This window comes from Taudactylus pleione, unplaced genomic scaffold (genome assembly GCF_031769625.1).
Source record: "Taudactylus pleione unplaced genomic scaffold, aTauple2 ptg000377l, whole genome shotgun sequence".
In the NCBI taxonomy this organism is placed as follows: domain Eukaryota; kingdom Metazoa; phylum Chordata; class Amphibia; order Anura; family Myobatrachidae; genus Taudactylus; species Taudactylus pleione.
This window is the reverse complement of record NW_028284778.1, coordinates 7082984-7109599: the sequence shown is the minus strand read 5'-3', so window position 1 is coordinate 7109599 and position 26616 is coordinate 7082984. Positions and strand designations below refer to the sequence as shown.

At 44.9% G+C, this 26616-nt stretch overlaps 2 protein-coding genes across 3 annotated transcripts in view; one reads left to right on the top strand and one right to left on the bottom strand.

Annotated features, from left to right (window-relative positions):
• The window catches only part of LOC148508100 (uncharacterized), a 186045-nt gene that overhangs the window by 92682 nt on the left and 66747 nt on the right, over positions 1-26616 (bottom strand). The gene's annotated exons all lie outside the window — the stretch shown is intronic.
• On the top strand, positions 771-26295 carry LOC148508102 (uncharacterized). Of its 2 annotated transcripts, none has more exons than XM_088445257.1 (7): positions 771-831; positions 12297-12452; positions 21339-21482; positions 21929-22007; positions 22128-22225; positions 22362-22809; positions 25579-26295. In XM_088445257.1, exons 2-7 carry the CDS (start codon positions 12375-12377, stop codon positions 26289-26291), a joined length of 1560 nt encoding a protein of 519 aa, XP_088301383.1. In that variant the 5' UTR covers positions 771-831; positions 12297-12374; the 3' UTR covers positions 26292-26295. The 2 variants fall into 2 exon arrangements, with proteins under 2 accessions (XP_088301383.1, XP_088301382.1); XM_088445256.1 differs by having other exon boundaries at positions 25576-26295.

Sequence of the window (26616 nt, the reverse complement as noted above, 5' to 3'; positions counted from 1 at the left end):
GCTTGTATCCAGTCTATGGGCAAAATTTACTAAGCGGCGGTTTCTATTCTGTGTGCTGGGAGCTGTGTTACTCCCCCTCATATATCACTGTACAGTCCCCTCCCAATATATAATAATACCACATATCAGTGTGTGCTGGGAGCTGTTATTCCCCCTCACATATCACTGTACAGTACCCTCTCCCCTATATAATAATAATACCACATATCAGTGTGTGCTGGGAGCTGTGTTATTCCCCCTCATATATCACTGTACAGTCCCCTCTCCCCTATATAATAATAATATCACATAGTGTGTGCTGGGAGCTGTGTTATTACCCCTCATACATCACTGTAGGGTCCCCTATCCCCCTATATAATCACAACACCACATATCAGTGTGTGCAGGGAGCTGTGTTATTTCCCCTCATATATCACCCTCTCCCCTATATAATAATAATATAATATATATATACAGGACACGTTACTTGGCTCCGGCTGTGACAGGAATGTCTATGATAAAATGGCAGTTTAAACCCCCCCCTGTGGCCCCGCCCCCTCTGCGCTGTGATTGGCAGACTATAAGAATATGGCCGCCGGTCACCATAAATGAGGACACCATTAGACTAGTTACAGGACGGCCTTCGTACTTTAAGCCGCCTGATTGGCTACACGCTTCTGCCAATCACCGCCCTGAAGTGAAAGAGAGGAGGGCGGTCACTTTGATAAGAGGGGCGGGGCAGACCGTAGCCATAGCTACACGGAGGAGAGAGGGGCGTGGTTATCTAGAGGGGCGTTTTCTCTTGTATAACTGCAGCTTCCGGGTGACGGTCCCAGCAGGAATAAGCAGCAGGTAATGGTATTTATTTTTATTATACAGGGGGAGCAGACTATGGTACCTCATTATTATCATACAGGTATATCAGACACCAGTGTTCTATATAATACAGGTGTTACAGACCCTGGTGTTACTAAAATACAGCTGGAGCAGCCTTTAGTGCTGCACTATGTATATACAGTTAGAGCAGACGTCAGTGTTGGTATAATACAGGTGGAGCACTACCTTTTGTTACTATAATACAGCTGGAGCTGACTCTGGTGCTGCATTATCATTATACAGGTAACAACAACAGAAGCAGGAAGTTCTCTCTTTTTTGGGGCACACACCCTACTAATAAATAATATAACGTAACCTGTAATAGTGTCAGTAAGAAATGACCGAGGTGTTATCTGTATAGCGCAATAAGTCAGAAAATACACAGAATGTAACAGAAAGACGATATAAAGCCTGGTGTAACCAGGGCCAATAACCCCTCAGCGCTGACCAGCTGTGTGATGGGACCTATATACTGATTATCTGTATCATTTATGGTCAGACATATACATCATGACCCAGTGCTCAGAGGTATGGGGAATATATATATATATATATATATATATATATATATATCACAATAAGTGTAAGCCGGAAGATTCTCTATGTATAATAAAGTGTCGGCCACCGCCTGATTAATATGTTATTGTCTGAAATATCCAAGTGCTCATATCTGACATGGTGCATTCACATGTAACATACATAGAGTAATCCCATCTATCTGACATGGTGCTGTCATAATGTAACATACATATAATAATCCCATATATTTGAGTGGGCAGCAATATAATGAAATATTAATTACCAATACAATACAACGTATATGAGTTCTCCCAGGTATCCTTGTGGGATAATGTACATATAACTGCTTATAGTATAGGACACATGGGCTAGATCCCAAATGTAAGTATAAGCAATCTGCAAAGAGACCCAGCTATTACTGCAGCATAACATCTAGTTATACAGCATTGCAAGTGACCACGGTGACATATAGCATCTAGTTATATAGCATTGCAGGTTAACATGGTGACATATAGCATCTAGTTATACGGCATTGCAGGTTACCACGGTGACATATAGCGTCTAGTTATACAGCATTGCGGGTTACCACGGTGACATATAGCGTCTAGTTATACAGCATTGCGGGTTACCACGGTGACATATAGCATCTAGTTATGCAGCATTGCAGGTTACCACGGTGACATATAGCGTCTAGTTATACAGCATTGCAGGTTACCACGGTGACACATAGCGTCTAGTTATACAGCATTGCAGGTTACCACGGTGACATATAGCGTCTAGTTATACAGCATCGCATGTTACCACGGTGACATATAGCGTCTAGTTATACAGCATCGCGGGTTACCACGGTGACATATAGCGTCTAGTTATACAGCATTGCGGGTTACCACGGTGACATATAGCGTCTAGTTATACAGCATTGCAGGTTACCACGGTGACATACAGAATCTAGATATACAGCATTGCAGGTTACCACGGTGACATACAGAATCTAGATATACAGCATTGCAGGTTACCACGGTGACACAGTGATCGCGCTGAGTGAAAACATTTGGGGGTCCCAGGGATCCTCCATTTAAAAAAAAATGGGGTCCTACCTGACCATATCTGGGTCCAATCATAATTTATGCTTTAGATGTCCTCATATGTCCCTGAGACCTCCCCACATGCCACCACACATCCCCACATACCCTTATAATGCCCATCTGATACCGCCAACAGCATCAGACCTCTCCACATGCCCCTTAAATCATGTTTAATGCCTCCATGATCCTACACACATGACTTGTATGTACACAAAACCCATAGTGAATAATGCTGGGCATACACTATACAATTATCTGTCCAATCTGGCTGGTTGAAATGAAAACCTGGTAATGTATGGGAGCAAATGACAATCGACTATTTGCCCACTAACAGTGGAAAACAGACAAAAAATGGTCGTTCAGACAAATTGTTTAAAACACATGAATTTTACCAATTTGAACAATTGTTTTTTGGCTGTTTTCCAGTGTTTAAAACCATATGATCAACTGACATTTGCTCCCATACATTACCAGGTTTTCATTCCAACCAGCCAGATTGGACAGATATCTGACAGATAATTGTATAGTGTATGCCCAGCATTAGGCATTAGATAATAAATTGATATGTGTGGTATATCCCAGAAAACTGTTTTTGGAGGTGCTATGGAAATATTAAGAACTACCAGGATGCATGTTCAAGGGACCACAGCATATACTGTATTCATGATATCTGCTGCAATCCCCTAGTCATCACGTTAGGACAGGCAGGGGGCCTTTCAGAAAGGGACACTTCAGCGCGCACCCAAGAAGGGGCATGGTCACTCAGAAAGGATGGCATGTCCTTGAGTGCCCCCTTTTCATCACTGTAGGGGGCGTGCCTAGCACTAGCGGAGATGCTGGGCTGCCCCCAAGCTATCCCTGCAGTGTGAATAGATTCCATGCCAGACCCTGCGTCCCACGGGTGGGGACGGCCATTTTAGTTTTTCACAGTACAGTGTCCCATATTCACATTACACCACAGTATTGCCCCTTATAAACACATTATGCCATGCAGTAATGCCCAGCCTTTACACATTATTCCATGCAGTAATGCCCAGCCTTAACACATTATGCCATGCAGTAATGCCCAGCATTTACATATTATGCCATGCAGTAATGCCCAGCATTTACATATTATGCCACACAGTAATACCCAGCCATTACACATTATGCCATGCAGTAATGCCCAGCATTTACATATTATGCCACGCAGTAATAGCCAGCCTTTACACATTATTCCGTGCTGTAATACCCAGCCTTAACACATTATGCTATGCAGTAATGCCCAGCATTTACATATTATGCCACGCAGTATTACCCAGCCATTACACATTATGCCATGCAGTAATGCCCTTTACACATCATGCCATGCAGTAATACCCAGCCTTTACACATTATGGCACGCAGTAAAAATAGATTCCAGCAGATAAAAAACTCAATATAATTGCAAGTGTGACTCCGTGATCAAAGGGCACAATTGATTGCATGCAAAAAGTTCTAAACAGAATAATCTTGCATGCATGAAATCCCCAGCAGCTAGTAATAGTATTCGCAATATCGGTTAGGTGTCAAGCAGCTAGCTTATCTGGATAGTCAGCAGTGGCGGAACTAGAGTGTGGTGGACCCAGGTGCAAGCATATGCATTGGGCTCCCCAATGCAGTGCCCCCAGTAGTAGTCCTCCTATGCATTGCCCCTAGTAGTCCCCATATGCATTGCCCCCAGTAGTAATCCCCCAAAAGCAGTGCCCCCAGTAGTTGACCCCCTATGCATTGCCCCCGGTAGTAATCCCCCCACTATGCATTGCCCCCGGTAGTAATCCACCCCTATTCAGTGCCCCCAGTAGTTGACCCCCTATGCATTGCCCCCTGTAGTAATCCCCCCCTATGCAGTGGCCCCGGTAGTTGACCCCCTATGCATTGCCCCCAGTAGTGGCCCACCTATTTGCCCTTTAGTGACCTGGGCCTAATGCCCAGGTCACTCACACCTATTTGTGGGGCAGATACCTTCAACTGGGCCTAATTCCCCCTATGTAGCCCGGGCGGGCCTTGTGCCTGCCTAAAAACCCACAGGCCTATTGCCTGAATTTATCCCACGGGCCTAGTGCCTGACAACCCTGGTGGTCTAGGGAGGGGTTAAATAATGGTGGCCCAAGGCCACCTACCGGTACGGTGGAGGAGGCTGCGGGGGGGGAGAGCTTTGTTAGCTCTTTTTCTTTCCACCCCCGCAGTCCTCTCCGGTCCTCAGCTCCATTCTTCTGCCACTTGCCCATCCTGGCCAGTGGCCCCACCTCTTCCTTTCTTCCTCCTTGATCACGCCGTCTTCTGGCCTCTTGCGCGGCCGCCGGAACTGTTGCCGAGATGCTCTTCTCTTCGGGAGGTCTTCACTCCTCCGCCGACGCACTGAACTTTCCAGCTCAGCGGCGTCTAATACAAGACGCTGCGAGTGGGCGGGGCTATGACGCAGCGAGGTGCGATTGGCTTGTCGCGTCTGCCTCCTATTGGCTGCTACCGTGAGCCGTGTTTGGCTCGCGGCCAGTGACAAACAACTGCCGCCGCTTCTTGGCTTCCGGACGGCGAGCTCCGCTTAGCTTGCGCCCGGAGCCAAGCTTCTCCCGCCCCCATTTTGCCGCCGACGCTGGTGGAAAGGACTAGGCGGTCCCTTCACCAGGTATCCGCCGCGGCTGCTTACCCGGTGCTGGGAACAAACACACTGTCCCAGCACCAGCCTCGCATGTGTCTCGCAGGGGACACATCTCCTCTGCCTGCCCCTGCAGCTGTGCCGACACTTGATCCCAGCACGACTTTCCACAGCAGCAGCCGATGACGGTCTGTCTGACTCTCATTGGCCTCTATAACAAACAGCGTTGTGTCTTTCTCTGCAGCGGGACGCGCTGTGCTGCAGCCAGCTGTCAGGGATTGGCCACAGCACAGCGCGTCCCCAGGGACCCGGCTACTTTTTAAAAGTGAGTCCCCAGTGCTCAATCCTGGGTAAAATATGCGCTATAGCGCGTATTTGCGAACACTGGTTTGTCCTGGTTAGTCAGCCTCCACACAGTCGCTGGCCTGCTGGAGATATCTGACCTTCAGACAGACGAATATGGCATCCTCTAGGCAGCTTCCGCTTTTTTTGTTACAGAGCAATCCTCTTGCTAAGTTAGTTCCTTGTGGGCAGCTGCTCGCGGGGGTTTTCCATGAAGTTTCTTTGCTGAGTGGCTACTTGGTCTGGACGGCATGCTGTTATTATTTTTTATTGATTTGACATGTTTGCGTCCTCTGCAGCGCAGTATGGCTGGTCTGTTTTGCAGGGTTCTCAGTGCTCTCCCGCCCGTAATGGGAGCTCTGGGATGTCCCCACTGTCTTTAGCATACGGGACACTGGACGCCCACCCTGCGCTGTTCCTTCCTGCCAGGTTTGGGGTCTTTTTTATGTTATGACTCTTACAGAACAGTTTTCTGTCTCTGGTTGTGTTACTGTTTTTTCAACCTTTTCTTATGTTCTTGTGTACTTGCTTCGCCTCCTCCTCTTCCATTTGTTTTATCTCAGCTCTCCTCAGGCACAGTTTTCTTAGACTGGGGCTTGTAGGGAGGTATAGAGGAGGAGCTAGTCACACTTCTTGAAATTTAATGTACCAGCTCCATTTAGCATCGTCTATACTGCACTGTCTTTAGCCTCCAGTGTCCCCTATGGAATCGGAGGGGTTTATCGGTAAGTACCAAAATCCTGTTTTAGACACACATCTGGTGGCCCCCTCAGGTTAATTTTGACAGTGAGCTGCTCCACTGTAGCTTGTCACCTTTGTAGCCGACGTTCACCTCTCACATCAATGACACGTTGTGCTCCGCAGTTTCCAAGTTGGTTATTCGCAATGCTGCCATTTGTCCAGTCACGATACACCTTCACCACAGCAGTACGCGAGTTCACAAACTGCGCTGTATCAGAATTACTACCACCCTTGTCCCGAAAGCCAATAATCATCCCTTTCTGCAACTCGGATAAATCGCTCCTTTTACCCATAACAGCAACCTTTTGATATGTGTGCAGACGGCCTATCGCACACCTTATATAACCACCAATCCAGCGCACAGTACATGACGTATTTCATGGGCTACACACTGCCGTCATCAAATATAGAAGGTGGTCATAATGTGACTCGACTGTGTATGATGATAATGTATAGATCCCCTTCACTAGATGTACCTGGAAGTGACGTGGAGTGAGGTCAGAAGAATGGTTCCATGCCCATAGAGGCCACCCAAAGAAGAAATTGTCCCCTCGCAGGATCGCTTTGCTTGCCACGCTTTGGGCACGGGGGCTCGCTTCGCTTGCTAAAGGTTTGTATTCCCCCTCTATGTCCACGTTGATAGTAGGGAATGACATTGGACAGTAACTGATGATGTCAGGGTACATCTTCGGAAGGGGATCTATCCACTACCATATGGAATCCTCCTGAACTGCTCAACTCGCTGCAGCGCCCCCTGCCTCTGTGGAGCTATCAGTACACGTCCTCATTTGGGGGTGTGTGACAGTTTTCCCAAAAGGAGAAATTACAGCCTCCTCGTAGGAAGCTGCTGCTGCTCAGGACAGAGTGCAAGAATCCCTGCACAGAGCCAGCTCTGCTCCTCAGCACTATCTACATACACGGTTGGTACACATGCACTCTCACCACTACCATGCCTTCTCTATCACTGCACATTGTGACCAGATCTGAGGGCAGGGCTACCACCTTTTCATTTTACTGGTTCCTGAGACGTTACCAAAAACAGCACTTTATATGCTATAAAAGCCGGTCATGCCCTTTTATATGACTTAGAGCCTCCTTGTGCCCCTTCATAAGCCCCAGAGCCCAATCACACCCCTTCATATGCCTCAAATCCCCTTATGCCATTATATGCCATCCCAGAGCCCCCACATGCACCTTTATATGCCTCAGAGCCTCCTCACACCCCTGTTTTATGCATTAGAGCCCCCTTGGACTGCTTTACATTGGTTGCCTGCAAGTGTGACTCAGTGACAGTATGATAGTATGCAGCTGGCATCGATAAACAGGAAGAGGTGCCAGTATGGAGCTTACAGTATGTTAGCCTGCCATTCTGGGTGCTCAGACAGAGCTAGTGTATGTTTGCCATCTAATCTTGGTCCCAGAATGGAGTTTTGAGTGAATTATCAATCCGTTCCAGGTGCTGGATTAGAGCTCTGATAACTTTAACCAACCATTGCGGGTGATGGAATGAGCTCTGAGTATGTTAGCCAGGTGTTTGGGCTACCGCAATGGAGCCCTGAGTATGTTAGCTATCTGTTCTGGGTGTCAGAATGTAGCTCTGTGTACAATAGCAAGCAATTTTAGCTGCTGGAATAGGGCAACGAGAACCTTGGCCATTCCTTATAGCTGCCCCCTTTGGTTCTTCTCTGTGCCTTAGATATCCATTCTGTGTTCAAGAATAGGGCTCTAAGTACCTGAGCCCTTCATTCCAGCTGCTGGAATAGGTGTTGGAGCAGTAGTTCTATCTGTTTGAGAACAGGTGTTCGGTCACTAATACCATCTATTTCAGCTCCCAGAATAGGTGTCTCAGTACCGTGGGTGTAACTAGAGCTTTGTGGCCCCACAGCTATATTTTGAAGGCGGCCCCTGCAAAACACTCACACCCTAAGGGAGGGCATCTGCATACAAGGGGTCCACAATAACAAGTCACCCATTACTGTGCCCCCAACACTGGAACACTTTGGGCAACATCATCATATCTAGGGAGGGAGCTATTAACCCTCTCACCCAGGAAGGCTCAAGCCAAACATGGTTACCAAGTCACTAATAGTGTTCACTCTAGGTCGGCAGCAGGCAGGGCGCCGGACCTAGAGCTAGGGCACTTCTGAGGGAGTGCCCAGGCACTTACGGACAGTGCCGGGCAGCCCCCAAGTGCTGCCGTCACAGTGAATGCATGTGGCCGGCATACATTCACCAGTGGTGACCGCTGCGCCGGCATTTTGACCACCCACGGGGTGCCGCACTGGAGGTCAGGGTGCTTTATAATTTTCAGAAAAAGGATACGGTGCGGTGCCCCGCTAAAACAGCCTAGCAGGAACGCTAACTAATAGAGAAGGCCACCTGGGAGTCTCGGTATAACCCCCTATATACAGATCAGGTCCGCTTCCTCAGGCATATTGCATCAAGTATTAGCATTCCCGCTAGGCTGTTTCAGCGGGGCGGAGCGCCATGCCCTTTTTTCTGAAGGGCAGAAAGCACCCTGCCCTCCAGCGCGGCAGCCCCGCTGAGACAGCCTGTCAAAACGGTGGCGTGGCGGTCACCGCCGGTGAATGGATGCCAGGCGTCCATTCACAGTGCCCGCAGCACTTGAGGGCTGCCCGGCATGTCCATAAGTGCCGGGCACGCCCCCAGGAGTGACGAAAAGGGGGCGCATCATAAAGACATGCCCCCTTTTCTTTGGCCACGAACCCTTTTCGGGTATGCTCAGAAGTGCCCTATTTCTCGGTCCGGCGCCCTGCCTACTGCCGGACCTAGAGTGAACACTAAAGTATGTGTCGTGGAGGTCCAGGACTCTTGGCCACGAGAGGGCCATTAGTGGGACCACCAGCAATGTCGTGTGGTGGTCACTGAGCAGCCCTATGAAGCTGGGTCTCAGAGACTTCTAAGGAACACTGACCAAAACTCAGTGGCTCTGGGCATGAAGGGATTAGTGGTCACTCAGTGTACTTTCATGATTGTCATGGGCAACATGCATAGTGTACAGCATTACTAATTCACAGCACTGAACAAGGCTCTGTCTGTGTGGATGTTGTATGTTCTCCCCATGTTTGTATTGGTTTGTAACAGGTGCTCTGGTTTCCTCCCACTCTCAAAAAACAATACTGGTAGGTTAGTTGGCTTCTTTAAAAAAGGGTGTGGTATAAGAGATAGACAGTAATTAGATAGACATTGTATAGGTAGACACCAGATTTTAGACAGACAGTAGGTCGACAGAGACAAAAGGTCGACAGGTACAAATAGTCAACAGGGCCAAAAGGTCGACATTAAAATGATCGATGTGAAAATGGTCGACTCATGGTTTTTTTGGGGGGCGGGGGTTTTAAGCCCTAATCTTCACCCTAACCCTCCCCTTGGTGCCTAACCCTCCCTCCTGGTGCCTAGCCCTAACTGTCTTGGTAAGTGCCTAACCCTAATCCCTGTCACGGCTACAGACACTTGAGACTCCTGGGAAGAGTCAGGCCTACTAGGTAGTATGAACTGAGGTGGTTTCAGGAATGACCGTCTCATGAAATATTACGGGCACGGAATAAAAGTAAATAGAATTTATTCACAAACAAGGTTATGTAACAAAGTTCCACATTAAGGACCTCATTCAGAGTCGGTCGTTGCGGCCGCACTGTCGTACGCCACCGATGTTCGCTATACTGCGCATGCGTAAAGTTCGCAATGCGCGTGCGCAAACTAGCCGCTACGATCAGAAATTTCTCTTTCCTTGAACACAGCCAGGTCGCTAGTTTGAGTGACAGATGGAGGTGTTTGTGGGTGGTAACAGGGGAAGGTGCTTGAAAACGGGGGAGTGGAGATCCGAACGCAGGCGTGCCTCATGCGAACGGCGTTTTATGGGAGTGCATACGGATTATGGGAGTGCATAATTAACAAAGTAGCGTCATGGCACATGTGACATGGGAGGTTTTTACACTGACATGATCGTAGAGCTTAAGAGAGGGTATGGTCAACCATAAGCTCTACGACCAGTATCGATGGTTCCCGATGGTCTCGATTAATCCTTATATGCCCGGAGATGACGTGCAATGCGTACGAGAAGGGGGCGTATTTTTTTGTCCGACCGCTTCCTCCCCTTGGTCGGCCAACTACCGATCCGAACTTAGGGACGCAACTTGCGAGGGAATCATTTGCATATCCGGCCCCCTTTTTCCGTGCGGCCGCTTCGACCGACTCTGAATGAGGTCCTAAGTCTCAACAGCACTATTAATCATTACACGCACAACAAATGCAGGGGTATGCCCCTGTAAGGAACAAAGGCCCTCATTCAGAGCCGTACGCTCTGAGCAGAGCGCACGCTCTGCATGAGGGCCGGGCTCCATTTTCATGGAGCGTCCTCCTGGACGCTCGTATAGCTGTGGGTCACCACCTACAGGCTATACGAGCGTTCATTTTGATGGCCGCGATGGTCGCGACCATCGCGACCATCGAAATTGCGAGCCGGAGCCTGCGGTTGAGGTTTTCAACCGCAAGCTCCGGAGTGATTTTGGCTCTATCAGAGCCAAAATCACTCCCACTGACATCACTAGTGATGTCAGTGGGCCGGCTTCTGACGGGAGGCGTTCCCGTGGGAACGCCCCCGTCAGGGAGGCACGCCCCCGGCACGCCCACCAAAGGGGACGTGCTGTCAATCAACATTGACAGCACGCCAGCTTTGATCGGACACAACGAGCGAAGGAAAGTCCTTCGCTCGTCGTGTCTGGCGCATGCGCACGACGGAGCTCCCTCCGTCGTGCGCATGCTCAGTGCAGACCATCGACCCACTTGCGAGCGGACAGCCGCTCGCGAGTGGGTCTGAATCAGGCCCAAAGTTCTTAATGCATGGTAAAGTGATGTGGGGGAAACCCCGAGTCCGACACGAGGCTAGGGCCTCAGAATGGAGTAGAGGATAATAACAGGGTTGAGCCCTGTAGCTTGATGGAAGTCCAGGATAGGGTTGAGCCCTGAGATGAAATGAAGATCCGGAGCAGGGTTGAGCCCTGCAATGTATTGAAGATCCGGAACAGGGTTGAGCCCCGTGATGTACTGGAGGTCCGGAGCAGGGTTGAGCCCCGTGATGCACTGAAGGTCCGGAACAGGGTTGAGTCCTGTGATGTACTAAAGGTCCGGAGCAGGGTTGAGCCTTGCGGAGTAATGGGGTTCCATTAAAGGTAGACTGTAATGGTGCAGTTGACAACTGTAGTAAAGGTAACCTTAGTGTCTGTAGGAGTCAATAATAATCAGAAAAGCACATCGGGTAATGTAAAATGAAGTCGTAGCAATGGAGCAGGAAAACAACAGAATGGCAATGCTGAGCTCTGTAGTGCAGCTGGTAACCTGTATCAGAACTAGAACTGGTACATGGGCATGAATGTAACGAGGTCCACAGCATACAACAGGTACAACGGGGATCTGGCAGGAGTCCAAGAAAGACCTGAAAGTAATGTTACACAGACAATGAGGCATGGTTAGTAACAGGCTTTATACTAGATGTCTATGATCCATAGGAGCTTCAGAACATGTGACCCAAACAGAATCAGGTTTGGAATAACAGGCAATCAAGGAATCCAACAACCTGACAACACCTAAGAAACAGATGATCACTTTAACACTCTGTACACTGGATGTGATGAACGCCAGCAACCAGGATAGATCCTCCAATGATCACAATGGAACTTCGGCAAGTGTAGTTTATCTTTATGTACAGAAATAGTCATAGTCCTGACAATCCCTCGTAAGTGCCTAACCCTAAACATAAATAAACAAAATAATCATGTTGACGATTTTTTTGTGGCGACCATTTTCGTGTCGACATTGTAACCATGTCGACCATTTGTACCTGTCGACCTTTAGTGTGTCAACATTTTGTCTCTTTTGACCTATTGACGTCTATCTAGACATTGTCTATCTAATTACTGTCTATCTACAGTCCAGAACCCTTATAGAATACCCCTAGCGTGTGTGGGCTGTCCAATTTGGTAGGAAATGTAGATTGTAAGCTCCACTGGGGCAGGGGCAGATGTGACTAAATATTCCCTGTAAAGTGCTGTGTAATATGTGCTCCTTACATAAATAACTGGTAAGAAATAGCTTCTAATAATTATATTTATTCCTAGATTTCTGTGCAGTGAGGCGTAAGATCCTTGTTACAAGACGTCACGTGAGGGTGAGACGTGTCCTACTGATCACTGAGGATGGAAAAGTACAGCAGTCACATGACTGAGAGGATACTAAATCTTACCCTGGAGATCATCTACCTGCTGACTGGGGAGGTGAGAGGGTCTGGGAGTGTCACAGTAATATCACTTATATCTATAGTAATAACACAGGGACATGACTGGGGAGGTGAGAGGGTCTTGGAGTGTCACAGTGACATCACTTATATCTATAGTAATAATACAGGGACATGACTGGGGAGGTGAGAGGGTCTGGGAGTGTCACAGTGACATCACTTATAGCTATAGTAATAATACAGGGACATGACTGGGGAGGTGAGAGGGTCTGGGAGTGTCACAGTGACATCACTTATATTTATAGCAATAATACAGGGACATGACTGGGGAGGTGAGAGGGTCCGGGAGTGTCACATTGACATCACTTATATCTATAGTAATAATACAGGGACATGACTGGGGAGGTGAGGGGATCTGGGAGTGTCACATTGAAATCACTTATATCTATATATAATTATTATAGTAATTATTACAGGGACATGAGTGGGGAGGTGAGGATCTGGGAGTGTCACAGTGACATCACATATCTATAGTAATAATACAGGACATGACAAAAAAATTACAACAAAAATTTTACGATAAAGCAGATAAGGCGGACTCGGTCTTGGCGAGCAAGCTTAGACAAAAGAGAGCTTCAGGGTTGATTAATAAGCTCAAACTCCGTCACTCAGGCACCATTACTTATGATTCGGAGGAAATAGTGAATGAGTTTTTTTATTACTATAAAAGTCTTTAGAATTTACCCCATGATCCTTTTACGGCTCACTCAGATGTCTCTTCTGATTCATATCTATCCAATAACTTCCTTCCGTCTATCAATGAACAGCAGCTGTCAGAGTTGGGCACTGATATCACGGATAAAGAGATTTTGACAGCCATTAAACAACTTAAATCTTCAGCAGCCCCAGGTCCTGACGGGTTTACTCCACAGTATTACAAAAAATTTGCCAATTTATTAATTTCCTTTCTAAAAGTCTTTTTCAACAAACTTCTTGATGGGAACTCTTTTAATGGGCCGACTTCATTGGCTAGCATTGTGGTAATTCCTAAACCAGACCGAGACCCGGAACTCTGCACCAACTATAGACCCATTTCTTTATTGAATGTGGACATAAAAATATACGCAAAAATTTTAGCAAATAGATTAAGCCCTATTTTACCATCCTTGATACACCCGGATCAGGTGGGATTTATATCTGGTCGCCAAGCATCAGACAACACCCAACGGTCTATTGATCTGATCCATTCTATACACGGTCAAAGGCTCCCAGCAGTAGTTATGGGACTAGATGCAGAAAAAGCATTTGACCGTATTTCTTGGCCATTTATGTTCAGTGTCTTCAGATCGATGGGCATTGGTGGGAGATTTTATAATGGTATTGCGGCACTTTATGCCGCTTCCAAAGCTTCGGTGTTGGCCAATGGGGTGACCTCACCCATCTTTGACATCTCTAATGGCACGAGACAGGGTTGCCCCTTGTCTCCTCTGATATTTACATTAGTTATTGAGCCTTTAGCAGCTAAAATTAGGTCTAATCCCAACATCAAGGGTATTAGAATAAATAATGTTGAACATAAAATTGCATTATATGCCGACGATGTTCTTTTGACTGTTTCAGATCCGATTTTTTTCCCTTCCTCATTTATTCAAAGAGATTGAAGAATATGGTGGCCACTCCGGTTATAAAATTAATACTTAAAAAATGGAAGTTCTTGACTTCTATGTTCCAGGAGATTCTAAGCATATACTAGAATGTAATTACCCATTCCAATGGCATAGATGACACATTATATATTTAGGTGTTAACCTTACCAAAAATTATCATCAATTATTCCAAGCTAACTACCCCAAGCTTTTAGCGCAATTTAAGAAAGATATTGATATGTGGAGTGGCTGCTATATTTCATGGATTGGTCGGATCAACGCAGTAAAGATGAACCTATTGCCACGCTTGATGTATCTTTTTCAAACATTACCGGTGAGGATTCCGCCATATGTATTTAAATATTTATTGCATATTACCTCCCAATTTATATGGTCTAAAAAACGTCCAAGGATCAGACGTGATGTTTTACAGAGACATACATCAAGAGGTGGCTTAGGCCTCCCAAATTTCAAACTTTACTACATCGCTGCCAGGCTTGCTCAATGCATTATGTGGAGCCAACCAAAATCAGAAAGAATATGGGTCTTGCTCGAAACAAATGCCATCCGTGTAGAATCGCTGTCTGCTTTATTGTGGCTTCCCAGAGTGTCTAGACCTAAAACCATCTTAACCCATCCAGTTGTATCCTTTTCTTTAGAAATTTGGGATTTTGCTAATCGTCGATTTCACATCGCTCCATATCCAAGCCCCATGGTTCCTTTGTTTGACAATCCTGAGTTTTTACCAGGTTGTCGTTCTGCTTTTTCTAGGCAGTGGCAAGACAGGGGCATTAGGGTCTTGAACGATATTACTCAAGATTCAACTTTTCCTACATTTACGGACATACAAACTAAGTTTAATATCCCACATAAGCTTTTTTATCAATATTTACAGCTAAGACATTTTCACTCCACCATGAAAAGTCAGCTCACCAGTAGATCACGAACCATTTGTGAATCATTATCTCTTCGTAACACTAGTTCCAAAGGCCTCATTTCAATGCTATACACAGGTTTCACACAGTCTAATAATGATATAAAAGATCCGCATGAAGTAGCATGGGAGGTGGATATAGACGGAACTCTAGATAATGAAAATTGGGCAGACATTTATACAAATGTAGCCTCTAGCTCTTTATGTGTCCGAATAAAAGAAAATGCCTATAAACTTTTTTACCGATGGTACTATGTACCATCAAAACTACATAAAATGTTTCCTGACACTTTAAATTTGTTTTGGAGATGTGGCCCTGACATTGGAACTTTTTTACACACATGGTGGTCCTGCACAAAACTTGTCTCGATTTTGGAGGAAATTAGATCCCTCCTTCACACTTTGATTGGAGTACATATCCCTTTTAACCCTCAATATTATCTATTACTGCTTCAAGCTCCAGATGTCACTCATCACCAACACAAACTTATTAGATATATTATTTCGGCTGCTACTTGTAGTATCACAACAATGTGGAAAACATCTAAAGTCCCCACAATACATGAGATCATATCTAAAATATGGCACGTATATTCTATGGAGTATATGACAAGTATATTACATAATTTTTCCAAAAGTTTTATTAAAATAAGGGATCCATGGACCTCGAATTTTCAAACACCTTCAGCATTCCAATAATGGATTCCTATACTTTTAGATTGAATCGCACTATAGTCCATTAGGGTTTTTGTATTTTCCTTTCCTCTTTCTTTCTTATGTGGTCTGCCACACCACGCCTACTTCTCTAATTATATTGTTTTCTTTTCTTTTTTTTCTCCTTTTTTTTTTTTTATTCTACAGAAAAATAAAAAATATATAGATGTGACTGTTGTCTTTACTAAATATTTTCTATATGAGATAACAATTTTGTATCTGTTTATTTAGAACCTCTGTGCAGGCTCCACTATGTTTCTCATTTTTGTACTTTTTTCATCTATTGAATAAATAATATTATAAAAAAAAAAAAATACAGGACATGACTGGGGAGGTAAGAGGGTCTGGGAGTGTCACAGTGACATCACTTATATCTATAGTAATAATACAGGGACATGACTGGGGAGGTGAGAGGGTCTGGGAGTGTCACAGTGACATCACTTATATCTATAACTGGGGAGGTGAGAGGATCTGGGAGTGTCACAGTGACATCACTTATATCTATAGTAATAATACAGGAACATGACTGGGGAGGTGATAGGAAACTTGGGGTGTCACAGTGATCTCACTTGTATCTGTAGTAATAATAAAGGAACATGACTGGGGAGGTGAGAGGGTCTGTTAGTGTCACAGTGACATCACTTATATCTATAGTAATAATACAGGGACATTACTGGGGAGGTGAGAGGGTCTGGGAGTGTCACAGTGACATCACTTTTATCTATAGTAATAATACAGGGACATGACTGGGGAGGTGAAAGGGTCTGGGAGTGTCACAGTGACATCACTTATATCGTAATTATTACAGGAACATGACTGGGGAGGTGATAAGAATCTGGGGGTGTCACAGTGATCTCACTTATATCTATAGTAATAATACAGAGACATGACTGGGGAGATGAGAGGGTCTGGGAGTGTCACAGTGACATCACTTATATCTATAGTAATAATACAGGAACATGACTGGGGAGGTGATAGGAAACTTGGGGTGTCACAGTGATCTCACTTATATCTGTAGTAATAATACAGGAACATGACTGGGGAGGTGAGAGGGTCTGTTAGTGTCACAGTGACATCACTTATATCTATAGTAATAATATAGGGACATGACTGGGGAGGTGAGAGGATCTGGGAGTGTCACAGTGACATCAGTTATATCTATAGTAATAATACAGGAACATGACTGGGGAGGTGATAGGAAACTTGGGGTGTCACAGTGATCTCACTTGTATCTATAGTAATAATACAGGGACATGACTGGGGAGGTGAGAGGATCTGGGAGTGTCACAGTGACATCACTTATATCTATAGTAATAATACAGGGACATGACTGGGGAGGTGAAAGGGTCTGGGAGTGTCACAGTGACATCACTTATATCGTAATTATTACAGGAACATGACTGGGGAGGTGATAAGAATCTGGGGGTGTCACAGTGATCTCACTTATATCTGTAGTAATAATACAGAGACATGACTGGGGAGATGAGAGGGTCTGGGAGTGTCACAGTGAAATCACTTATATCTATAGTAATAATACAGGAACATGACTGGGGAGGTGATAGGAAACTTGGGGTGTCACAGTGATCTCACTTATATCTGTAGTAATAATACAGGAACATGACTGGGGAGGTGAGAGGGTCTGTTAGTGTCACAGTGACATCACTTATATCTATAGTAATAATATAGGGACATGACTGGGGAGGTGAGAGGATCTGGGAGTGTCACAGTGACATCAGTTATATCTATAGTAATAATACAGGAACATGACTGGGGAGGTGATAGGAAACTTGGGGTGTCACAGTGATCTCACTTGTATCTATAGTAATAATACAGGGACATGACTGGGGAGGTGAGAGGATCTGGGAGTGTCACAGTGACATCACTTATATCTATAGTAATAATACAGGGACATGACTGGGGAGGTGAAAGGGTCTGGGAGTGTCACAGTGACATCACTTATATCGTAATTATTACAGGAACATGACTGGGGAGGTGATAAGAATCTGGGGGTGTCACAGTGATCTCACTTATATCTGTAGTAATATAGATCTCATCTCCCTTCACTCTCCTGTCCGCCCTCTTCGTTCAACAAATGCATGCCTCCTCTCATGCCAATTGATTACTTCCTCCCACTTCTGCCTACAAGATTTTGCCCGTGCTGCTCCCCACCTTTGGAACTCTCTCCCGCTTCCCATCAGACTCTCCACCTCTCTTCAATCCTTCAAACGGGCTCTCAAGACCCACTACTTCATCATAGCCTTCCAGCTCTCATCTTAACTTGCTGCTACATACGCCTTCCTCCCTGCCTACCCCAACTGTGTCACACCTGTTTGTCTGTCCCTCCCCTTTAGAATGTAAGCTCCTATGAGCAGGGCTCTCTACCCTCTTGTACTTCTCCTTATTTTACCTTCATCTACTTCTTACGCTCTACCAGGGCACCTAACACTTGGTTGCTTTGCATTGTTGCTTATCTGGGTGTTATGGTCGCGAATGTAGCAATGTATATTATCCATTTCCTGTGTTGTATTGTACTGTACTGTACATCACTGTAAATCAACCTATTTGTTTATGTACTTTGTAAGGCGCTGCGGAACATACATAACGATAATAAGTAATAATACAGATACATGACTGGGAAGGTGAGGGGATCTGGGAATGTCACAGTGATACCATCTATACCTATAATAATAATAATACAGGGACATGACTGGGGAGGTGAGGGGATCTGGGAGTGTCACAGTGACATTACTTATATCTATAGTAATAATACAGGGACATGACTGGGGAGCTGAGGGGATCTGGGAGTGTCACAGTGACATAACATATCTATAGTAATAATACAGGGACATGACTGGGGAGGTGAGGGGATCTGGGAGTGTCACTGTGACATCACTTATATCTATAATAATACAGGGACATGACTGGGGAGCTGAGGGGATCTGGGAGTGTCACAAGGACATCACTTATACCTATAATAATAATACTACAGGGACATGACTGGGGAGCTGAGGGGATCTGGGAGTGTCACAGTGACATAACATATCTATAGTAATAATACAGGGACATGACTGGGGAGCTGAGGGTATCTGGGAGTGTCACAGTGACATAACATATCTATAGTAATAATACAGGGACATGACTGGGGAGGTGAGGTGATCTGGGTGTGTCACAGTGATACCACCTATATCTATAATAATAATACAGGGACATGACTGGGGAGCTGAGGGCATATGAGAGTGTCACAGTGACACAACTTATATCTATAGCAATAATACAGGGACATGACTGGGGAGGTGAGGGGATTTGGGAGTGTCACATTGACATCACTTATATCTATAGTATTTATTACAGGGACGTGAGTGGGGAGGTGAGAGGATCTGGGAGTGTCACAGTGACATCACATATGTATAGTAATAATACAGGGACATGACTGGGGAGGTGAGGGGATCTGGGAGTGTCACAGTGACATCACTTATATCTACAGTCAGGTGCATAAATATTGGGACATTGACAGAATTTTCATATTTTGGCCTCTATTCACCACCACAATGGCTTTGAAATTAAACAAACAAGATGTGTTTTAACTGCAGACTTTCAGATTTAATTTGAGGGTAATTACATCCAAATCAGGTGAACGGTGTGGGAATTACAACGGTTTCTATATGTGCCTCCCACTATTTAAGGGGCCAAAAGTAATGGGACTATCAACTCAAAAGCTATTTCATGGACAGGTGTGGGCTATTCCCTCGTTATTTCATTATCAGTTAAGCAGGTAAAAGTTCTGGAGTTAATTCTAGGTGTGACATTTGCATTTGGAATCAGTTGCTGTCGACTCTCAATATGAGATCTAAAGAGCTGTCACTATCAGTGAAGCAAGCCATCATTAGGCTGAAAAATCAGAGAGATAGCAAAAACATTAGATGTGGCCAAATCAACTGTTTGGAAACATTCTTAAAAAGAAAGAACGCACCGGAGAGCTCAGCAACACCAAAAGACCCGAGAGACCACAGAAAACAACTGTGGTGGATGACAGAAGAATTATTTCCCTGGTGAAGAAAAACCCCTTCACAACAGTTGGCCAAATCAAGAACACTCTCCAGGAGGTAGGTGTATATGTGTCAAAGTCAACAATCAAGAGAAGACTTCACACGAGTGAATATAGAGGGTTCACCACAAGATGTAAACCATTGGTGAGCCACAAAAACAGGAAGACCAGATTAGAGTTTGCCAAACAACATCTAAAAAAGCCATTACAGTTCTGGAACAACATCCTATGGACGGATGAGACAAAGATCAACTTGTACCAGAGTGATGGGAAGAGAAGAGTATGGAGAAGGAAAGGAACTGCTCATGATCCAAAACATACCACCTCATCAGTGAAGCATGGTGGTGGTAGTGTCATGGCGTGGGCATGTATGGCTGCCAATGGAACTGGTTCCCTTGTATTTATTGATGATGTGACTGCTGACAAAAGCAGCAGAATGAATTCTGAAGTGTTTCGGGCAATATTATATGCTCATATTCAGTCAAATGCTTCAGAACTCATTGGATGGCGCTTCACAGTGCAGATGGACAATGACCCGAAGCATACTCCAAAAGCAACCAAAGAGTTTTTTAAGGCTAAAAGTGGAATGTTATGCAATGGCCAAGTCAATCCCCTGACCTGAATCCGATTGAGCATGCATTTCACTTGATGAAGACAAAACTGAAGGGAAAATGCCCCAAGAACAAGCAGGAACTGAAGACAGTTGCAGTAGAGGCCAGGCAGAGCATCACCAGGGATGAAACCCAGCGTCTGGTGATGTCTATGCATTCCAGACTTCAGGCTGTAATTGCCTGCAAAGAATTTGCAACAAAGTATTAAAAAGTGAAAGTTAGATTTAGGATTGTTTAGTTTGTCCCATTACTTTTGGCCCCTTAAAAAGTGTGAGGCACATATAGAAACCGTTGTAATTCCTACACCGTTCACCTGATTTGGATGTAATCACCCTCAAATTAAATCTGAAAGTCTGCAGTTAAAGCACATCTTGTTTGTTTCATTTCAAAGCCATTGTGGTGAATAGAGGCCAAAATATGAAAATTCTGTCAATGTCCCAATATTTTTGCACCTGACTGTATATTAATAATACAGGGACACGGGGAGGTGAGGGGATTTGGGACTTTCACTGTGACATTCTTATATCTATATTAATAAAACAGACATAACTGGGGAGGTGAGAGTGTCTGGGAGTGTCATAGTGACATCATTTATATCTATAGTATTAATATAGGGACATGACTGGGGAGGTGAGGGGCTCTGGGAGTGTCACAGTGACATCATTTATATCAATGGTAATAATATAGGGATATGTCTGGGGAGGTGACATCACTTATATCTATAGCAATAACCGAGCAGCAGGGAGCCAATCTCAAATATAGTATTATTCCTACAGTCCTCCCTGGAGTTGCAAATTATTACATTGCTGTTGGAGCTACTATACACTCTACATTTTCCTGTATATGGCAAATAGTTAAAAGATTTGTTTTTATGAAATAGTCTTCTTGTATATTATGCAAAATGATCATCCATTTAAACAGCTCCTTGTGGGTGGAGTTAAATTGACCTTACAGTGATGTGTCCCCCAATACACAGGGTTACACAGTAGTCAAGAAGACATCCGGTGAATGTGAGACACCCAGCAGCCGCCCCCGTGTGTCAGGAGGACTGAGCAGGACCCAGAGCCCCATCACAGTGTTTCCACCTCACTCACAGATCATTCAGCTGCTGACTGGAGAGGTGACTGCTGGGATTGGGATATTATACAGTTAAGGTGTCTACACACTTGGCGATGTGCTCACGTTCTGACATTGTTTACGATTTCCCTTGAACGCTCCCCGGCAGTCCTGCACACGATTTGGTGTAAAAAGTGTACAATGTGACAAACGATCTATCATGAATCCTTAACTTTTACAGTACATCGTGTCCCAGATTGGCAAATCTGCCCTACAGCACGGCAGATCTGAAGATGCGATGTATGACCTGCGGGGATGCGCATCGTGATCGTGAGTGGACACTCACGATTTGGGCATACTTTACACGATTTGTCGTCACGATGTGTTTGAATCGGGCAACCCATGTAAAATATCGATAAGTGTGTAGGCACCTTAACACCAGGGGATGTGTCTGGGGGATGACTGTATCATTATGTATGTTAGGATGTCACAGTCTATGTCTCCATGCAGGAGGGGAAGTATATAGAGAAACACAAGGGCCTGTACAAGGACGTTATGATGGAGACTCGCTGGCCCCTCACATCACTGGGTAAGAGGTGACTGTCATTTATTGTACAAGGGAGAGCAGGTATGGCGAGCCCCCTATATACACACATAATCTGATAATCACATATATACAATGTGCTCAGTCACTGTGTGTCTCCTACAGATGGACCCAGTAACAGAAATACCCCAGAGAGATGTCTCCATCCTCTTTATTCACAGGATTGTACAGAGGAGAATTACAGGATCCCACAGGAATATCAGGTACATGGAATTTAGGATCTCACCAATAAACTAATGTGACTGTCACTATGATCTGTAGAAAAGCTATGTTTGTGTTATACACTGATATACTACTGTTTAATCTCAATGAAATTAGACTATTTTATGGTTCCTTTAGAGTGAAGATTTTGTTGATATTAAGGCAGAAGTTATAGAGGGAGAACAAGAGACGTATGTGACTGATCATAATGCAGAAGATATAGAGGAAGAAGATGAGACGTATGTGACTAATATAAAGGCAGAAGACATAGAGGGAGAAGAAGAGATGTATGTGACTGATATGAAGGCAAAAGATATAGAGGGAGATGAAGAGACGTATGTGACTGATATGAAGGCAGAAGATATGGAGGAAGAAGAAGAAACGTATGTGACTAATATGAAGGCAGAAGATATAGAGGGAGATGAAGAGACGTATGTAACTGATATGAAGGCAGAAGATACAGAGGGAGAAAAAGAGACGTATGTGACTGATATGAAGGCAGAAGATACAGAGGGAGAAGAAGAGACTTATGTGAGGGGTGATCAGCAGTATAAGGAGGAGGATATCCCTACAGATATCAACACAGGTCAGTAATAAACCCTTATTACAGAATATTGTCTCATATTTTCCTTGTTCAGTTACTACAGCAATATCTTATCCTGCACACTCATCTGTCAGTTCAAACTAATGAGATAAGTGTTTCTGTCCAGTGGGGAAGTCAGGAGCTATCAGCACCTATTAGACTCCTGCTCTCCCCCTAACATCATGTTACTGTGTGTTACCATCCCAGAGATCTGATCAGTCTCCTCCACACACTCTCTTGTGTATCTCATACATCAGGAGTCATCAGCCCCTATTATACTACTGCTCTCCTCACATTATGTCACTGTGTGTTACCATCCCAGAGATCTGACCAGTCTCCTCCCCACACTCTCTGGTGTATCTCATACATCAGGAGCCATCAGCCCCTATTATACTCCTGCTCTCCCCCTCACATCATGTCATTTTATGTTACCAGCCCAGAGATCTGACCAGTCTCCTCCCCACACTCTCTGGTGTATCTCATACATCAGGATCCATCACCCCCTATTATACTCCTGCTCTCCCCCTCACATCATGTTTCTGTGTGTTACCTGACCAGATATCTGACCAGTCTCCTCCCTGCACTCCAAAACCTTATACTTACACATCATAACAAACTCCATGTATACACACACAGAAAGCTATAAGCACACACTTATTATTGCACAGTGCTTCCACCAATGCTTGTCTACAATGAATGACTCAGCCTATAATAGTACTGTGAGTCTGACATTGGGACTGTGGCACCTGAGTGTGGCCAGAGGGACATATAGTGGCTGTTGCACTTTTGCCGTTTGCTACTTTTGTGTCCACTTGGAGACCTGTGAGTAGTGCAACCGGTGTCCAGGACATGTTGCTAGTGTACACAGCTTCTGTGCTTCCACGTCTCCAGTGTGTGTGTGAGAGAAGTGACTGTTTGCCCAGTGTCACTGGCTTATGTGGTTTACTGTCCCATGATAGTAGCTGGGCAATGTCTAAGCTAGGGGAATGTTACTCACAACATGTCACCGTGGCTGGGTCTATGCCATCTGCTTGGTAATCCCGTTGTGTTGTATTTTATCTGTGCAGTAAGAGCCATATCTACTGTATGTACATTTCTTAATGTAATATAGTAGCTGTCCACATAGCCTTACTGTATACACAGAACACATTGCAAGCCTCACAAGGGAATAGTGCTAAAGACTTACAGTACCAAACATTGTAGCACATGGGATACCAGCTATAACAACATTGCAGTCACAGTAACCACAGAAGCAGCACAGGCTGAGCCCAATGGTCCGGTTCCACTGTTAAGGCCCCCATGCATGGGGCAATTTGTATCAGATCCGATGGCACATACGATTTCCCTTGAAACTTCTACCCTTGACATTCTGTCCGATTTGTGTTAAAAAAAGTACGATTGGACAAAGGATCATACGATCCGATGTATAGTAAACGATTGCAAATCGTTTACGATCTATTGTATGTAGCAAATACACACACGATGCATCTGCTGGAATGTCAATAGTCTGTCACAAAATGGAGGAGAGGAGTGCCCAGGGACATCGTACATTGTATCGTACTGCAGCAAAATTGCGTACGTTGTGTGTCAAATCATACACTATAGGTCGCAATCTTTCTGCAAATCCATCTGATCTACGATAAAGCACAAATGGAAAGAAGGCCCTGCTCATTAGATCTCACAATCTATAGGTGGAGGGACTGACAGGAGTGACACAGATGGGGGAGACAGTGAGCGAGCATAGAGAGGTGGTTAAAATGCGACCAAGAAAGCATTAGTAGAGGTGAAGGTGGGACGTAGTAGAGGTGGGATTTGAGTCTGTATGAAGCTTTAGAAAGAGGTGGAAAGGTTGAGAGTTCCAGTGGTGGGGAACAGCACCGGCAAAGTCTTGGAGGCAGGAGTGGGAGTGTATAATTAGTTGGGAGAAGAGGTGCCAGGCATTGCTGGAGCAAAGTGGGTGATGGGAGTGTGGAGGGAGATGCAGTTGGAGATATATGGGGGCGAGGGCTTTATAGGTGAGTATGAGGAGTTTGAATTGGATTCTGAAGGGGATGAGGAACCAGTGTAGGACCTTTGGGAGAGGGGATGCAGAAGCAGTAGTTTGGAGAAGATGAGCCTGGAAGCAGCATTGAGGACAGATTGGAGTAGTGAGAGATCGGGGTTAGGGAAGACACACGGGAGATTACAGTAACCCAGTCTGGAGATGACCAGTGAGTGGATGAGGGTCTTGGTTGCCTCCAGCGTGAGAAAGCGTCTGATCCTGGAGATATTTCAAAGGTGAAAGCGTCAAGACTGGGAGAGGGATTGAATGTGGGTATTGATGGAGAAGGCGGAGTTAAGGATATCTCAATACAGCGGACTTATGGGATAGAAAAGATGGTGAGGTTGTCGATGGATACCAAAATTGATGGAGGTGAGGGAACTCCAGGTGATGGGAAGACAATGAGCTCAGTCTTCTGGGGGGGTCGTATATCGCATCTCCTGATCGTACTGCAAAACCAGTCAATCAGGGGAAGCAATGTGCGATCCATACAGCGCTATGCAGTTGAGACAGGGGGAGGTGGCACATCGGGCGGTCAGCCACCCGATCACACTGGATGTGAGGACCGCCCGATATGTCAGACGTCGGATTCCCTGTCGCCTCGCACAGTGCTATAGCACCGTCTATGGCCAGCTTTAGACATGTTAGGTTAAAGAAAACGCGGAGACATCCAAGAACATTTTCTCCTCAATGTAAATAATTGTCTATTCTCATACATTTGTTTCCAGTAGATGAACACACAAGCAGGAATACCTCAGAGGGAGATCTCATCGTGTTTCCAGATTTTAAAATAGAAGATAAGAACATCAGACAAGATTCTCCAGTAAACCCCAATGCCCTAAATATACATCCAGCACTTCACTATGCGTATATGTCATCTGATCCCTCTAATCATGAGGAATGTTTTCTGGATTATTCAGATCTTGCTACACATAGTACAGCTCATAAAGGTGATACGCTGTTATCTTGTTCTGATTCTGGTAAAAGTTCTATACGTCACTCAGTTTCTGTTACATATCAGAGAGGTTACACAGGTGAGAAGCCATTTCCATGCTCTGAGTGTGGGAAATGTTTTACACGGAAATCAGATCTTGCTAAACATCAGAGAACTCACACAGGGGAGAAACCGTTTCCATGTTCTGAGTGTGGGAAATGTTTTACACGGAAATCGGATCTTGTTATACATCAGAGAAGTCACACAGGTGAGAGGCCATTTCCATGCTCTGAGTGTGGGAAATGTTTTACACGGAAATCCCTTCTTGTGAAACATCAGATGATACATACCGGTGAGAGGCCGTTTACATGTCTTGAGTGTGGGAAATGTTTTATACAGAAATCACATCTTCTTAGACATCGCTGTCAAATAAGTATAACTACATATAAAGGCAACCACCCAGTAGGTAGATCTGAGTTACCAAATAGGGCTAAATATAAATTAATATGATAATATATCACAGGGGGCACATTTCTGAGTGATACATTAGGAATGTATACATTGTATACAATGTGTATTTTTACAGATTGGTTCATGTTTCTAATTTATTTATTGTTATGTCGAGCTGTCAGACATTTAATGATATTTGTGTAAAATGTTAATGATAAATAGTACCAATGATTGGACGGCTCTGCAGGACACATGTTGCAATTACTAGCTCTTAAGCATGTGCCTCTGATTAGACAGTTATATTGCATGCTTCTGATAAGTCAAGAGCAGTAGTTAAGGTTATACCGACTACCATGCTCAATACCTTCTGATGAAACCGTCTTTT